Source organism: Branchiostoma floridae, chromosome 2 (assembly GCF_000003815.2).
Source record: "Branchiostoma floridae strain S238N-H82 chromosome 2, Bfl_VNyyK, whole genome shotgun sequence".
NCBI classification, from domain to species: Eukaryota; Metazoa; Chordata; class Leptocardii; order Amphioxiformes; family Branchiostomatidae; genus Branchiostoma; species Branchiostoma floridae.
The window spans coordinates 6,254,501-6,271,317 of NC_049980.1; the positions used below are offsets into that span (position 1 = coordinate 6,254,501).

At 42.7% G+C, this 16,817-nt stretch overlaps 1 protein-coding gene across 3 annotated transcripts in view; it reads left to right on the top strand.

Annotated features, from left to right (window-relative positions):
- LOC118410195 (nucleolar protein 4-like) overlaps positions 1–16,817 on the top strand; it is a 75,729-nt gene that overhangs the window by 17,298 nt on the left and 41,614 nt on the right. For all 3 annotated transcript variants that reach the window (XM_035811743.1, XM_035811742.1, XM_035811744.1), the window contains exon 3: positions 12,423–12,623. In XM_035811743.1, the coding sequence (XP_035667636.1) occupies positions 12,423–12,623 (201 nt within the window). The remainder of the gene's footprint in view (positions 1–12,422; positions 12,624–16,817) is intronic.

Sequence of the window (16,817 nt, forward strand, 5' to 3'; positions counted from 1 at the left end):
TTGGGAAATCCAGGGAAACCATTCTCAAATAGTCTCAAAAGTTTGCTGGCCCCATGGACAGGCACATTTTTTTAGATTTCTGGGGGACAGAATATTTTTCTTCCTGGGAAGAAAATTTTCTGTGAGGAAGCAAAACAGGATAAACGAGAAAAAGCATTTTTGGTAGTGTTATAAGTAGTACACATTTTAAGTCCTCTAGTCTGTACCCTCGCTGCAAAGCTGGATTTGTCAAATTTGTTTTAGTTAAAAAAGCTGGAGTTCAACTATAGCCAGAAGACTGTCATGATGCCAGGATTTCACCCCCCGTCCTCATGGATCAGTCCCGTCTGTCAACGGAAATACGGAGGTCAACTACAGGTCAAAGTATGCCAAAAGTCACAATTTTGTACATGCTTCAGTCCCTCTAGCAGAAACCTTGACCTTTATTATCAAAATTTGCCCAGGAAAACAATGACGTCACTCACCTGGAGGGAAACGCCTGGGTGAGACGTGATCACACCGCCACTGCAATCCGTACCGGGGAGGTGCCGAAACAAGAACAGTCCGCACTCTAGAACAAAATAAAGTTGTGATTGGCAAAAAAAGGAAAGGAAAGTGATCGAGATCCAGTTTTAGCTCACTGAAGAGATATTCTTCCACTGGCCATGACAGAAAAGACGCTACAGTGTTTACAGCTTCATTGTACCAGGGAAAATAGTCCGCACTCCAGAACAAAACAAAGTTGTGATTGGCAAAAAGTAGTGGACAACCTCAAGCCAGCGGTCGTCAGGGTCGTGGATCAGGGGTGGGCTGATTTAAGTTTCCGTATTCGACTTTCTTATTAACTGAGAGGAATCAAACTTAGCACATAATAACTGTGCTGCTAAGTTTCGCATGTTTTAAGGTGGTATCTCACTGCAATTGGGGCACCAGTGCGGCACTGCAGTGTTAGTTCACTGCGGCACTGTTGTGTTATTTTCGCCGATTTCGTTATAATTAAGATATTGCATAATAAATAAAGTCTGCCTTAGAACTAGAACACAACAAAATACACAAAACGTAAGAAAATTAGTTCTTTATCACTGAAATTCGTTGAGTAATCTTTCGAACCCCGCAGTGCCGCACCGATGCGCCAAGTGAGATACTACCTTTAGAGAAGACCCGCGAGGTCTCCAAAAGGGTTAACCAAGACATGCACGCGATGTTGCGCTTTGCGAGCGCCTGACAAAGAATCGATCATGTACGCCGAGATGTGTCACCCTGCCTTTCAGCTACTCATCGCCCCGTTCCCATCCGTGAGTTCCGGGGATTGTTCGTTTGTGCTTGTGTTTGGTGCTCAAGCGGATGTCCACTGTGTCCAGTATCTCTCCTGCAGTCTCTCTTGAAATTTCACCACTTTATGCCATTCGTCGTGAGCTTCCTTAGCTTCGGAAGTTTTCTTCCGTGACCGCAACGGTCCAAGTTATAGTCCTCTATCTTTGGGGTCTGCTATCAGTATTAGCTTAGTAGATTCTTGCAGTGTCTACCTTTCGTAGATAGTAGATCCTCTCAAGCCGAAGTTCAAAGCCTGTTGTGCCTGGTGTCGGTTGGCATTCATAGAACGTGTCCACCTGACATGTTCACTTCTGATGACAACGGGCTTGTGTTGGACTGTCCATCATAATTATAATTCAACCAATGATATCACGGCAATTAGCAAATCGACCAATTAGAGAATGGCTGCATGTACGTCAAATATCTGTGCAAAAAAACTTCTTACACTATTTATCATCTGATCTCATATCTAGAAGATTAGCATTCTTCGTAAGACAAACTCAATGGGAGCTGATTCTATAGATAACTTTGTTTTGTGCATTGTGTATGTGTGTTCGATACGTTCTGTTGAAACGCCAACATTGCCGCTTGTGTCGCCCTAGCTCCTCCGCTTCGACTACACAGTGAGCGTCCCCTGAGTCAGCGCACAGAAATCCTCTCTCCAGTACTGGAAGACCTTCTCTGTCTGCCCTGCGCGGCGCTCTCACTCCAAGCGTGCACACTCACTCCGCTATAGGCAGCTTTGTCCCGCTCACAAGTTTTTACGGGTGGGCTGAAAACGCATTAGGAGCCCGAAGAGCTCTCTCCAGTCACGCAGTGCGACGTATTGTGCATGCCGATTAGTCGCCCCCCCCCCCCTCTCCCTCCAGTATCTCTCCCCTAATGCCGATCTATTTAGACATGCTTGGGCGTTAATACCTATACCCCTGGCACACGTCAGCATCACTTTAGTTGCACCTGGGCTATCTGGGCTGGGTTTATCACGGGAATTTCATACAAGCCTTTCATACAAGTTTGCGTCTCTTGGTCTGGTTTTCTGTGACCGTACGTATCTGTTGCCCTCTGCAATACGAAGGGACATTCTATGGAGCCTGAGCATTGATTTGTGTTTGTGTATATACATAAATATTCTAACCCACTACTGAATGACTGAAAGGTCTCTATGGCACGCGTGCACGTCTATGCTATTGAATATCACAAGCTCAAATCCTGTTGATAAATCATAGGTACAAATTATCATTAGTATACATGATATAACAATGTGGTGTCTGGCGACATTAAAAAATGACTAAAATTCACTATGTGAAGGTTCAACTTTTTCTTCCTTTTCAAGAAAGCTGTAAATATAAGGACAGGTGGAGCTTATGATACATGGTTTCAAGCTACTTGCATAAGGGGTATGGAATTTTCTGCGCTATTTATATATAGAAAACTAGCAGGAAAACTTTATTGAATTTGATGGCATTTAGAAAGTTTGAACGGCCAGAGCTTTGCTCAAATGTTGTGGGTTGTCTAAGTCGAAGATGTTCGAAGAATGAGCGATGTCTTTGTTTTGAACATGTCAAGTCATTTGTTATATTTCACCCAATTATACCGTAGATATGGGCGTGAAATAGTATATTTCATACTGCCATACCATGGGAGTGAAATATATAGTTTTTGCTTGGTAATTTTTCAATACATTTTGTGGTATTCCTTTGGTGGTTGAATACTTCGTTTTGCAAACCGGTTTCCATAACTAGTGAATCACTTACGATCGCTGTTTTTTTTAAAAGTTTGTTCCCATTGGCCTGTCTAAGAATTTTCAACATATTTCAATTCTTAGTTTAGTCAAGTTTTCTTAACCTCCTTGGTTTGGTTGAATACCTGTTGGACGACAGGTGCTACCTGAAACGTGTGACCGTTTCCAAAATCTATCCAGTTGCTTGAGTAACTGCTACCTCGCGCACTCACTAGTTTATTTCGTTGAGAAACAACATGCACAATTCGGGGGGATCCCTAAGACCGGGACGCACCTAAAAGCTCGCGTGAAATGCTGTGTGGTGGTGACTAATAAAGGCGAGAGTTGGCGCTTGTCTGCACACGGCACGCAGCCAAACTTTATCACACCCAGACCCCTCTTCAACCTGGCGCCGTTACGCGAGGGTCTGCATGGGGGTCCCGACAACGCTCTATGCTGAATTTAGCCGAAAATAGATGAAAACAATTACGCAAAATTTGGTATGAATTACGAAAATTACGGCTTTCACTACGAATTACGTAAAATCAAAATAGGCTTAACTACGTAAAACTACAAAAATAAGAGCATGCAGACCCTCTTTACATGGGACGTGCGCGCGGAGGACGATGGGGCATCCCGCTAATTTGAAGGTCAGCTTTTTTGAGCGCAGAGACGAGCCCGACTTTGACGGTTGGAGGGGAATTCGGACGGACATTTGCGGGAATGAGCTCCGTGTCATGACCTTCACAAACAAGGGCGCCTTTTTCAGGCGGCAAAGGGAAATCAATTTGCGTTTCTCAAACCGCCTTATCCACCAAAAGTACAGAAGTATAAAATCGGTTTCATTTTGAATATATCTTACATGAATACATGAATGATATGATGATACATTCTCGATTAAACATTATGAATAAGTGTGATGAATACATAAAAAGAATATGATAGATATACAAAATAGATAAATGGATAGGTAGATAAATAATCTGATTTGATAAAGTATTTTCGACGCCCTTATTCTTACACCGTAGGCTTTCTTCTATTGCCCAAGGAAAGTGGCTTCGGCACTCAAATAACAGAAGCTAATTTAGATTTTGCGCATGCGCCTTAATTTTGTTATTGGAGTATCTAAATTTTGTCTTCAATCATCTACATATAAATTTAAAGTCTTTGCTTGAAAACCTGGTGAACGAACATAAGGTAGAACTTTATTGCTCGACATTTGTACATGGTACAAAGTATGGCAGCGACTGTTACACAAAGTACAAAATAGGTGTAGAGAATAAGACTTAATATCCTAATTAACGTAACAAGAAGGGCTGACACATTAGTCTTTGATATAGTGTTACAATCGAGTTGGGCTATACATGAGATTCATTACTCTTTCTAATAACAAAGCAGTCTTTGATATTCGATAGATAAATTCAACTACATTCTGGGAGGCGATAACCCTCACTGTGTACAAGTAGGCAAATATATCCACGAATGTTTATACCGTAGAACTAATAGTATTAATGACATACTAGACCCTATATGTTGATTTAATCATACCTATAGATATCCATATATGTGTGTTTGGTTGTACTGTAAGTAGTTGTTATACATGTAGACCTTACGAAAGTCGCTGTACTTTTGTCGTGTCAATAAAGATTGTCTGATATTAACATATCCAATCACCGACAACACATTGGTATCCAGAGTAGAAAACAGAAACGTTTTTCTTTCCTAGAGTTATGCAGTCATTTACCATGATTCATCCTATGCCGAAAATGCCGCAGGGAACAGGTTTGCAAGTCTCTGAGCATTAGTGCAGGCGACAGATGTCACATCCGGGACCTAACCCAGGTATCAAAGTGATGTACTCTGGGAATCTGGGACCCATCTGATGGCAGAACGATATTGTGACCTGTCAATCATGTAGGGCTCCCCCAGGTGTCCCTGGAAACGCTGAAGTGGCGATTCCATTTGCTAAGCTTAGAGGGGGCATACAGGGCCCTGTTTTCCGATATAGAGGGGCACCAGTGGGGGTACAACCATGGGTGGGTCCCGGTACGGTGTATCGTGCAAAAAGCGAATTGAAGTAGGTGCGAGTTGCTATCATTTTTACCACGTTTCTACAGTCAAACTTGGTCTAAAACAGAGGTTGTTAGAGTTGTTTACAAGAAAATATGATTTTAAAAGTCAAATACTCCACCAAACAGAATAGAATTTATACGTTTTCACAGACAATCAGGTCTAGGTTCAGGTTTGTTTCAGATTTTTGCGCGTATGTTTTAAAAGGACTCGGTCGTTTAGCCGGTGGTTATAGGAACCGACAGTGCCTTATGGCACTGTATTGAACTCAGGGCGGGTCATTAACCCTATATTCAGCAGGGATTCATGACATAAGATGAGAGAAACCATGCGACAAAATTACACGTGCACGCCAGTCATGAATTTCTGATTTTGTTTAAGAATCTGTTCATTCACCACAAGACAACGCTCAATGAGATCCACTCAAAAAAAATTTTTTTTTGGTGTACATGTAACTACAGCTGGCTGGACTTGATGACAGTTGCTTGTTCACCTCTGACGTGAAACGTTGTAGGTTCTACTAGTACTTAGAAACGCAATCATGAGGAAGCTTGTTCCTTTTTTTTTGATATGCTTGTTTTCTAGAAAGAAGCTTTCAGAGAGACACTTTCTTCTGAGACGTGGAGTGTGGAAGACGAAATGGTGATTTAATTCCGTTGAAGTGACAAAACGCGTCCTTCTTGAACCTTTCTTCTACAGACTCATCCAGACAGCGTCACACAGCGATGTGGTCACGGGTTACAACCAGATCGAGCTCCAAAGACACGATGTTGTATTCGTGCTGAAGACTATCATAATTTAGATGTACAGGCAAGAAATTGAAATGATGCCTGGATTCTACCGCATTTCCTAATAGGCCAATCCAGCCAATGAAAAAGTAGGGTACCGGTCACTTCTTAAATGGGTCAATTACTTAAAATGACAAAAGTATGCAAAATTTGGCGCGAGTTGAGAAGAAAGTACACATTCTTTTGCTGTCCCTTGTAATGAAATAAATCGACCTTTCTGAGCAAAATATGCCAAAGAAAAAAATTCTTAATACGTAGAACACGTAAAAAATTACATCGACATGGTTTCTAGTGCGTAACACAGCTACCGTCCCTCTACTCTCCAAGCAGACGGGCTTTTTGTTTTGTCCATTTCTTTTTTCGTCCGCAAGCCAAACGACCCGAGGTGAGTGCCAGCAGAGTTATTACTTGCGGACAAAAAAGAAAAACTGATCAATTAGAAATCCCAATAAAAATACGCCAAAAATGAACCGGCGCCTATCCTCTGCTTAGAGAGTACGTATACGATCCCTCCCTTCACCAGTGATTCAATGAAGCGATATATTCATTTTTCCTACCGATCGCACCCTTTAATCCACTTCAGGCCTCGCCGTCAGCTCTACCCCTTAACACACGCCCCTGTCCGACCCGCGATCTAATGAAGTCACCCCGATGTCTATCTGGAAGTTCGTTACCCCGCCGAGTAATGGGGCGTTAAAGCATCAACGTTGGAGAGAGCAATTTGGCGGAGTCCGGGGCACTTGATTTGACAGCGCAGGTCGGCACATCACTTTGTATGATAGCACTGGCACGAAGGCACATCATAGCGCAAGCTTCGGGGCCGTTCAAAATTCAACAATTTTTCCAAATATTATGGAAAATAGTTGAAATTTGGACTCACCGGAATATTCGACTGAATCGCTCCGCCGTGTCTTCGACTATCTGATTCAGTCACTCAGTGGACACGTGACTTTATGCGTGTTTGACGTCAGCAATAGGTCAAAGGTTGTTGGAAGTCGGTACCGTCCACCGTCCACGTTTTGCTAAGGATGTATTGCTGAATTTGGTGTAATTGATCCACCTTATATATAAATCGTTCGTTAACGAAACAAATATCGAGAGAAAAAAGTGCATGTCTATTCCAACTGCGCATTTGCTTTATTATCAAAGGCGTCCTACTTTCATATATCAGTCCTCGGGCGAGCATCCCACCTCCTGATACCTAATCAAATTTACTTTCATCTCGTTAACAACATGAGAGGACAGTACCAAAGGCCATGCTAAAAACAGCAGATTGTCCTAGGCCTGGTCATAGGAAGACAAACAAATCTCATGCTCACAGCACGACTCTAGTGTTGTATACGACTCTACTCCTGTATCAACAAGTAAGTCTCGATGGATCCGGTATTTTCTGGACTCTGGTGGCATCACCTGCGCTACCATCAACACTCCTCGGTAAGGTTTCTGTCCACTTTAGTTGGGAGATGGATGGGAGCTTGGCACACAGGGGGGGGGGGGGGGGGGGACTGCATTCAGTTGATCCACCTTTGGCTTAGGTCACATTTCCAAACCGGGGCCCGGCCGTGAAGCTTTCGGAAGGGAAAAGGATGATATAAAAGGCATCAATGTACAAAAAATGTCAACGTAAGATTCATGGGCATAATTAGTGTATATTTCTAGATATAAGTTTTAATTTTTCGTTTCTTTAATAATCCCGGCCGGCCCCGGTTTGGAAATGTGACTTTAGCCTTACAACGCCACTTGGTGTGATCAAAGTCCATATCAGTAGTGCTTTTTTAAATTTCGCTGTATTATGGGCCGAAATGCATGTAGGAACAACATTTAAACCATAACGTTACGAGGGCCTGAGCATGTAGCACAGTTTTTGAAATTTTCTTCTCGGAAAGCGAAGATCGAGGGTTCGACTGCCATCCATGTGAATTTTCTTTTATTCTTTTTTTTCTTTTTAAACACCCATTTAAGATACCCAACGCTGTCATTCTCTTCTTCATTCAGGTATTAGTAAAATTCATATTTCTTATGAGTTTACACAAAATATTTGATATAAAGAAATCACTGTTTGGGGCCTTAACCTTTGACACCTACCCACAATTCCTGTCACTGCACATGCGTACTCGGAACGGTGAATGAGCTTATAGCGGGGAGTGCCAAATAGCTCAGCACGTTGTGTGTCTATTATACCGATATGCAAAGGAGTTCACCACGGTACATCTCTGCCTGGCGCTAAGCAAATCACTGGCGATAATTTGGCGGGTGGGTTCTATAATTTCTTGCAGCGCCCCGGGGTAGGTTAATTACAGTCATCGGGACTTCAGACAGCGTCCAAAATGTGAGTTTAACGTAGAAGACATGGGGTGTCCAGTAAACCCACTATTATATGGGACGTTCCAATTTAGTAACATCTTTACAGTCAAACCTGGTCTCAGCAACCACCGAGAAAAAGTGGTTGCAGCAATTGGTTTGGTTGGTCGGATGCAAAAATAAGGGTACATCTGTAACGTTCTCACTATTCTTACAGAACTCCTCAATTGAAAATGAACGCTGCTAGGCTGGGTATGGGTACCGCTGCCAATCACTTTTTGGTTGTTAAGTGGGGTTGTGAATGCCCCCATGAGGCCCCCTAAAAGTGGTTGCTGGTTAAAATGGTTGGTTAGCAGGGACTAGGGTCTTAACTTTGCAAGAATAGAAGGGGGCAAACAGATGTCAGTTGGTTAAAATTCCAATTTGACCAGGTTGATATGTATAACTTTATTGCACAACAAGTGTACGAGGTACAAAGTATGGCATCTACATAACTACAGTTCTATAACTTAACTTATAAAGCAAGGCTTATCTAGTTAATACAGGAGTTGTAGTAAGGGATAAGTTTATTTGAGGCTTTTACAATCATTTGAGGAATTTCTAATGTGTAAACCTTCATTGATATATTTTCCTATATCTGCCATGCAGGGATAGTCACATGTCATGATGTCAATTTTTTAGTGGAAGTATTTTTGAACTGGTCCATGTTAAGAGGAAGTGCCTCACGAATATTCCATTCTCCCACGGGGGTGATTTTTTTTAATATACACTTTTGGAACTGTCCATTTTTGCATGGGTTGGGAGATGGTTGAAATATGCTGTATTTGCTCGCAAATGCTCCCTGTCTAGTTTGGAGAAGATGCTCCATTGCCGCAGGGAAACTTTGTATTGACGTCAGAGAGACTTGCCTATGGTGACAATTGCTTGGAAGTAAAAGTCGTTACAGTTTGATATTAGATCAAAGAAATCCATGGCAACCAGAGATCAAATTGTCGCACCACATGGACTGGACATGTTTTTCATGATAGTAATGAGCTGTACAATTGGGTTTAGCTGCATCAAAATGATTTTTTTTGTTTTCAATTTGGGACACCCGGGTGGTTTGAGACTTGTGAGCGTCAATTGTTTAAAACTTGTATCGCATTGTAAGGCTATGGCATAAAGAAAATTCACAAAACTTTAGATTTTCTAGGGAGGTAGGAGATTTCAATTTCTTGTCGCAGTTCTATTCTTGTGTGTGCATACAGGCTCTTTCATACTTCCTAGTACAGAGTCCAGAGGTAGGCATTGTCGGTAACATGTTACATTTTAGCGTTAGACTTCAGACTATAGTAGTTTCTTACTATATGCTGTTAACCATTCATTTGTCTTTTTTGTCTCTTGCAATTAACCCTCAGGTCAAAAATTCTAACACTATATATTGTTTTGTATGTCTGAAGTGCAAGCTCCTGAGTCATAGACAAAAGACTTCTTGATAGATGTACTCAATGTATTCAATTTTCAAGGATCAGCTCAGTGTTCAATTTTTGCTTTGTTATTGATATTCGTGTGTTCTCACTATATATAACAGGCGCCTCCTGCAACAAATCATGACACTGCAACATACATAGTACGTACATGTAGCGCTTATACAGGGCGCAGAGGACATGATATACTGTGTTATACCAGCGGCACGAACAACGTGGGAGTTACAGCGGTAAAGTCGTTCAGAACACAACATAAAACACAGGGAACGATGCTTATTTTACTGTCTCTTCCTCCTTCACTTTTACATGAGGGTGCATCCACAAAATGAATAAAGGTAGTTAATGTACAACCCTATGATGAGATTGACAAAATCCAAGAGAGCTACAAGCGTGTAAGCATCGCTCTTCGGGGTCATATAAAGGACACTTGGCTGAGATGAATGCGGTGTAATTTTCCTCACTTATCTTTGGAGATAAGTACGTCTGACAGCTTGGATGAATCCGCTATCAGCGCTCGGTGGTATCGAAGCTATTTTCATATTTCCACACGAAAGGTGGCAGATGTAGATTTGAAAGTAATCTGTGAGGTACGGAGGGAGGGGGGTGCTGAGAGGAGGTGACGTCCCAACCTAAGGCTAACGTCATATCCCAAACTAGGGCCCGGTCGGGCTGTGTGTGGAAACGAAAAATATAAATGTATGCGTAAAAAAATATACACAAAAAATGCCCACGACTTCGTATTATTCTCTTTTTGTCTGGTGTAGTTTCGTATCAGACTTTTTGTTCCGAAAGCTGCCCGACAGAGCCCCGGTTTGGAAATGTAGGTATCATGTGACATAAGCCTAAGTTGGTATCTCACTCGCTAACTCGCTAAATATCAAATTCGCTAACTGTCGCCAACATTCGTCAACTGTTCGCCTGAAATGACGATTTTCTTTATTGATTTAAAAAAAATCGCAATTGGCAAAATTTAGATGAATTTTGGCAACTAATTCTAATACATTTTAATCTTAATGTGTGTATCTCACTGGGTTGCGCCCATTGGCGGCTGTTTGCGAAAGACCTTCGCTTGCAGTCGCCAAAATTCGCCAATTGGTAGCCTGAAATAGCGAATTTTTGGAAACCAGAAAACTGCCATTGGCAAAATCTCGTAAATGGGTGTAAACTAGACGCGAACTAGTCATCAAAAACAGGCGCAATCACTGCAAATCTCAGACTCTTTGATTGAATTATATGCACGATATGAAAATATTACTTAAACGATACAAAAACAATGATCTGCTCTTTGTCTATGACGAAATTCGTTGAGCTATCCGTCAAATTTTTATTATAATTAGTGGTCTTTCATCAGTCGCTTAGCGGTTGTACATCCTTTGGTGACAAGGGGGTGACTGACCTCTCTTCCGTTCTTTTCCTTTTCGTTTGATACCTTATAGGATACATTTATTATAATGATATAGTGTTTCTATGGGGCTTTCATGGGAGAGGGAAGGGATTAGGATTACGTTCAGTCATCGTCTGTACACGTCTAAAATAATGTCAGGCGGGTGCTGTGTTTTATAATATTCTCCCCGTGTGTATTCATGATCGTGTCATTTTACTGGGTGGGGAAGGGCGGAATATCACCAGTGCCCATCTACAGCTGCCGGTGTCATGTCAAATTATTGCCACCTGCCAAATAATTGCCCCAACATTGCTTGGGTATTCCAAGTAAATCTGAGAAAAGTCCTCGAGCTCGTGGGGCGTGTTAATTTCCAAGCAGATGGATGGGGGGTTTTTGGAAGGAGGGGTCGCGCTTTGGAGGCTAACCCTAACTCTTACCCTTGCTCTACACGTAACCTAACCTAACTCTAATCGTAACCCTAAGTCCCTAACTCAACCCTACCCTCGAACCTAACCAACCCAAACCTAACTCTATCCCTAAGCCAACCCTAGCCTAACCTAAATAAACCCCAACTTGACCCAACATGAAAAGGGCGCCAAAACGCACTTAAAGGGAAAATAGGAGAAACGCGAAGTTTATTTGGTCATAAGAAAGTCTGTACGAGGAGTCAGCGAACGAGATTCCATTTGTAGAGAGAGCCAATATTTCCTTTATAGGCTGAACACTCGGCTATGCACCGAGAAGGACTAGGGAAGAGTATTTTACGGTGAAGGGGGCTCTTAAAAATGTTATCTTCGTCCTTGGTGCGTGAATTGAACAATAAACAATCTTTTTATCCATATTTTACACGGCGATTGGTGTCAGAGGTTACATCACTGTGTATGGAGGCAGCTCGCTAAAATGAAATTAAAACTGAAAACAAATTGCTGTTTTGTCATGCTTTACTTTACCAGTAATTTGTGACATTGATTTATAGCATTTATGGCTTCGGCAGATTTTGAAGATTTGACATGAAATGTGTTTGTTGAATATTAAAAATTATGTAGCATTGATCCAATAAAATGCTGATTTACAAAGGTTCTGGAGTCCAGTGGGTCACAGTAGAAAATGCTCTCACTGCCACACAGCATTGTGTGAAACACACCGGCTTCGTGCATGATACAACCACCAAGTACACTTAAACTAGTGACCACCTCTACAAAAGAACCACCTGAGTTGAGTAGTGAAAATCGCATAGCGGACAAGTATAGGAATTTCGAATTGTGTGCCGGTTTCCAGCCTCAAGGGCACGTGCTCAGCCATCATTTTCACATAACGCGATAGTTTTTGTTGACTGAGAAGCCATTTTTGTTTTGTTTTACAAGTCCTTCGTTTCTAAGTAGTGAACTATTTTTTTGCAGATCGCGGAGACGTACGCCTTCCTGCCGCGTGAGGCGGTGACGCGGTTCCTGATGTCGTGCCGGGAGTGCCAGAAGCGCATGCATCTCACAAACTCCGCCCAGGAGGATCACGTGACCACATCCAAGTCCTCACAGATCAACTTCAACCTGCCAATCATGGAACAGGTGCTTCACCGGAAGGGCGAACAGGGCCAAGAGCAGGTAAGGAGCATGGAGAGAGGGTTTGTTACATTCGCCAAGAAGGTTATGCTTTCGTTAGCGCGCGCGCGCGTGTGTGTATATGTGCGTCTGTGTGTGTGTGTGTGTGTGTGTCTGTGATAAGTCGATAATGCCTGGTTAGATAGTATTTGGTATATGGGTAGGTCTTGATGAGACCTTGAAATGATAACGTTTTGGGCCCTCTAGCGCCTTTCTATGGCACTGCCGCGGAACCTCCGGTTTTGATATCTCGTGTCCTGTACATGCCGTGAGCACGATTTTGGGTTGGTAAGCAGTTCTTGTGGTTGTAAAGAAGTGACGTAAAACGTTCCTCTGGCAGTTTTTAAACTGCAGGGGGCGTTAAAGTTATACCTTTGTAACAGGAAAAGTCAAGAGCGGATGACTGAATTGTGTGCTCTTTGGTCTTTAGGTAACTTTGATGAAAAAACGCGCAATAGTATGTTAATTGTGCGAATTAGGACTTAATTAGCATAATTAATGAGGACTTTTTCATAAGTGTGTTATATCTTTTCATTGAGGTCATGAAGGAAGAGCGAAAAGTCGGCCAAGATAGGTGAATTTCTAATAAATCCAGATACATATATTCCTAATAAAGCCGTAAACATATATATCTATACACAATACACACATAAAGTTACATTTAAAAAATGATGGATGGCCTATGGTCCTTGTCCATTATTTGCTCGTTCACAATCTCTTGATTTTTGTTGTGAGTATTGATATCCGTAGATACCTTGCTTATAAATACACCGGATATATGTTACCCCGCGCGGATAAAGGTGAACTAACGCTCCTGGTTGCACTACAACTACTACTACAACCTACAAGGTGATCCTGACTCAGTCCTGCTAGCCTCCACCAGGTCTTCCTGCGTGGGTACGGAGATCGTAGAATTCGCCAAAAAAGATCGGAAAATTGGCCAGAGGAGTCAGTCCACGCTTTCAATGTAGGTTCGTGTTTCCCCTACGCGGCCGACGAACTCCTCTGGTAGCAAAACTCCCCTGGCAAATTATTCTCCCCACAATAGCCAGCGTAGTCAGCGGCATGCTACAAGCTTCCCGGCATGTATTCCTTTACCGGTATCAGAACCTTCCCGGTTGAAAATCGCGAGTCGCCCTCCACCGTCACACCACACCCACAATCTACGCCAATGCCCACAGAGGCCGGTGAAGGAGGCTAGGTAGAGGCTACAATCCCGCAACAAGTCCCCGCACGTCGGCGCGCTCTGTGTGTGTATGATCGATTCCCCACACGTGCCCGCCTTCCTGCTGAATTGACTATTAATCACGCAGAGTTCCCGGCGAGGCTAAGGGGTCGTCCGGGGATTTGGCCGTGATTGAGTCTAATTTGGGATAATCTCATGACTGACTACACACACATCAGGGCCCGGGCCGGCCGCGCGGGGCTCAACACACGCTGCCTCGCGCCGCAGGGGAACGGTAGTACCGCTTAGCGCTGGAGCATAGGTGGCCGCCGTCATATCGTGTAGAGATGATGGGGAGCGTTATCATCTCAGTGTATGTCTGTGACCTCAATCGCTGGTAATCTTGTCACTCCATACATATGGATAAGAGGGTATCATCACACACGGAGTAATATTATGTTGTGTGGTAGTAGCGTCATCGGATGTCACTGTAGCTCAACTGGTTGCGTTCCCAGTTTTAGTTTTTTTTTTTTTTTTTTTGGTGGGTGCCAGTTGGTCGGTAGATTGGAGACCCTGGTTCAAATCCCGGGAAGGGCATCTTGGTTGGGGCAGCACTGGTCTTTCGGAAGGGACACAAAATGGGGGTCCTGTGTTCGGGATTTTTTGGTAAAAATTTCAAACAATTTGACATTCGCAAAATGTCGCAAATGGGCGCGAACTGGGCGCAAACAAGACGCTTACAGCGGACATTGCTGCAAATCTCTTTTTGATTAATCTTTAAGCATTGTACATTGGTTTTTGATTCAGTGGCAACATTACAAATCACAATACATGTATAAGGTATATGTCGGCATCTAATTGGGGGCTGAAAATGAAGATGTGACATTTGGGTGCGTCCATTTTGCTTTTAGAGGTCATGTATTTGTACCGGTGTGTCGCACCCAAGTTTGATCGCAAGGGCAAATTGGTGATACATGTAATTTGCAGCAATAATTTGTCGCCAACAGGCGTGGCACAATGAGATACCCACTCTAGAAGGTTCTGAATGCCAGTGGGGAAGAATAGAAAATGCTCTATCCGCCAAACAGCATAACGTATACAGGGCTCGAAATTCATTTTTGGGATTAGGTGCACTGGTGTACCCAGCTTAAAAGATTGCGTGCACAAAAAAATTTTTGGGTGCACCGCTTAAATTTAAGTAGAATGTCAAAAAACCTAATAACAAAACTTAGTTACAAGCTATCAAATTCTTAAACAAGTAACATGACAGACATTTTTATTACCTTTCTAACACTTAGATGTCAAGAATATGATGTATACTAGTATACTTGATATCTTTCCATACATAAACCTAAGAAAATATTTGGGTGCACCCTGTGCACCCACTGAAAAAAATTGGGTGTACAGTTTAAATTTTGGGTGCACCTGGGTGCACATGCACCCAGTATTTCGAGCCCTGGTATAGCACAGTGGCTTTGTGCATAATACAACGACTTGAATTTAGTCAAAGCTGTACAAGCACAGACCTTTACACAAGGACCACGTGGCCAATATGGCCACCTTACAGATAACTTCCCATTGATACAAGCATTACGAATCCTGTCTATAGCGACCACCTATCCAGATTTTATTGATCCACTGAGTGGTCTTCTTGAGCAGTTTTTGATGCACATATACTTTGCAGTAGTAATAGTTACAGCCTCAGATCGTTTCTGCACACACACAGCATACCCGCAAGATGGCAGTATCAGGTATACCCCTGTTTCTCAACTTCAAGGGCATGCAACGTTTTCCTATACGTTAGATTGAAACGGAGGCGACGGAATCCGCACTCATACAGGTATTCGAAAATTTTGAAAATTTGTAAAGTTCAATAAATTAAGATGGAAAACAACAAGAAGAAAACAAAAAATTCATATCTCCGTGGAATGTTTTAAATGTTTGTGAATTTAATTGCTGTTTTTTTTATTATTGTGAACTTATCGCTAATTCTGTCTGTGCGGGAACAACTTTGGAACCGGGCCAAGCCAACCTCGCATCCTGGCAGTCCTGGTACCCAATCTTCACCCTCGCACCCTGTCACTCTACAATATCTAACCAACTACGGATAGATACTAGGGTAAACAAACACATAGACCGAAAGCAATACCTCCGCTTGTGTGGAGATAACAATATGGGCAAATACGGGAAATCTACCATTAGAGGGATACCAATAAAAGGCACCAAAATGACACTTGTTAAAAGAAAGTCATCTGGGATTCGTTGTCAGAAGTCAGTTCAGTTTGAAGTCCGCATTATGGGCAGTTTATGCACATCACTGCGTGTTTGCTAATTTTTCGTGAAATTTGTATTTCATGGAACCTTGGGTGGCGAAAAATTATTCCGAGCGCCCTATTGTAAGATTAGCCCCATCCCCCCCCCCCCCTTCAAGTCGATTATGCCAACCCAGCTGTTTGTCATCACTCGCCTGTGCACGCTTGTCATTAATTACGCCTCTACAAAAATAGACAATTAACTTGAATATCACGCCTTTTAAACCGCCTTCGGGTCATTACGTCTGGGTGCATGTAATCACTGAAATAGGCCGGCACAGAATGACTCCTTTGAACATGGGAGAAATGGGCGTAAATGGCCTGATTTTTCTTGAACAGGAGGGGGTCAGTACACGCGTGCGGACACGAAAGTAGGGCACATCGTGACATTTTGTGTCCGCTGGAACAGTGTTTGATGCAAAGTTCAAAGGAGGGACGGTAGATCCGTTGGATTCAGCCTAACAGGTCTAGCCGTGATAGTATATATAAACGGTTACTTGTTTTTCACTCGTGAAAACGGGGCATTATTTCGTTTTTTTTGTGTGTGAAAGTTTTGTTTCTGTTGTCCCGGTTCAAAGGTGACAGCATGTGAGGCGGAAAATGGTGCAACTAGAGACATGAAGGATGGAAAGGCTGGTTTGGCTCGGTTCCAAAATCGGTGCGCAGACTCGGAGCGCAAACCCCACATCAAGACAGAAAAATGCATGGTCAGAATCAGCA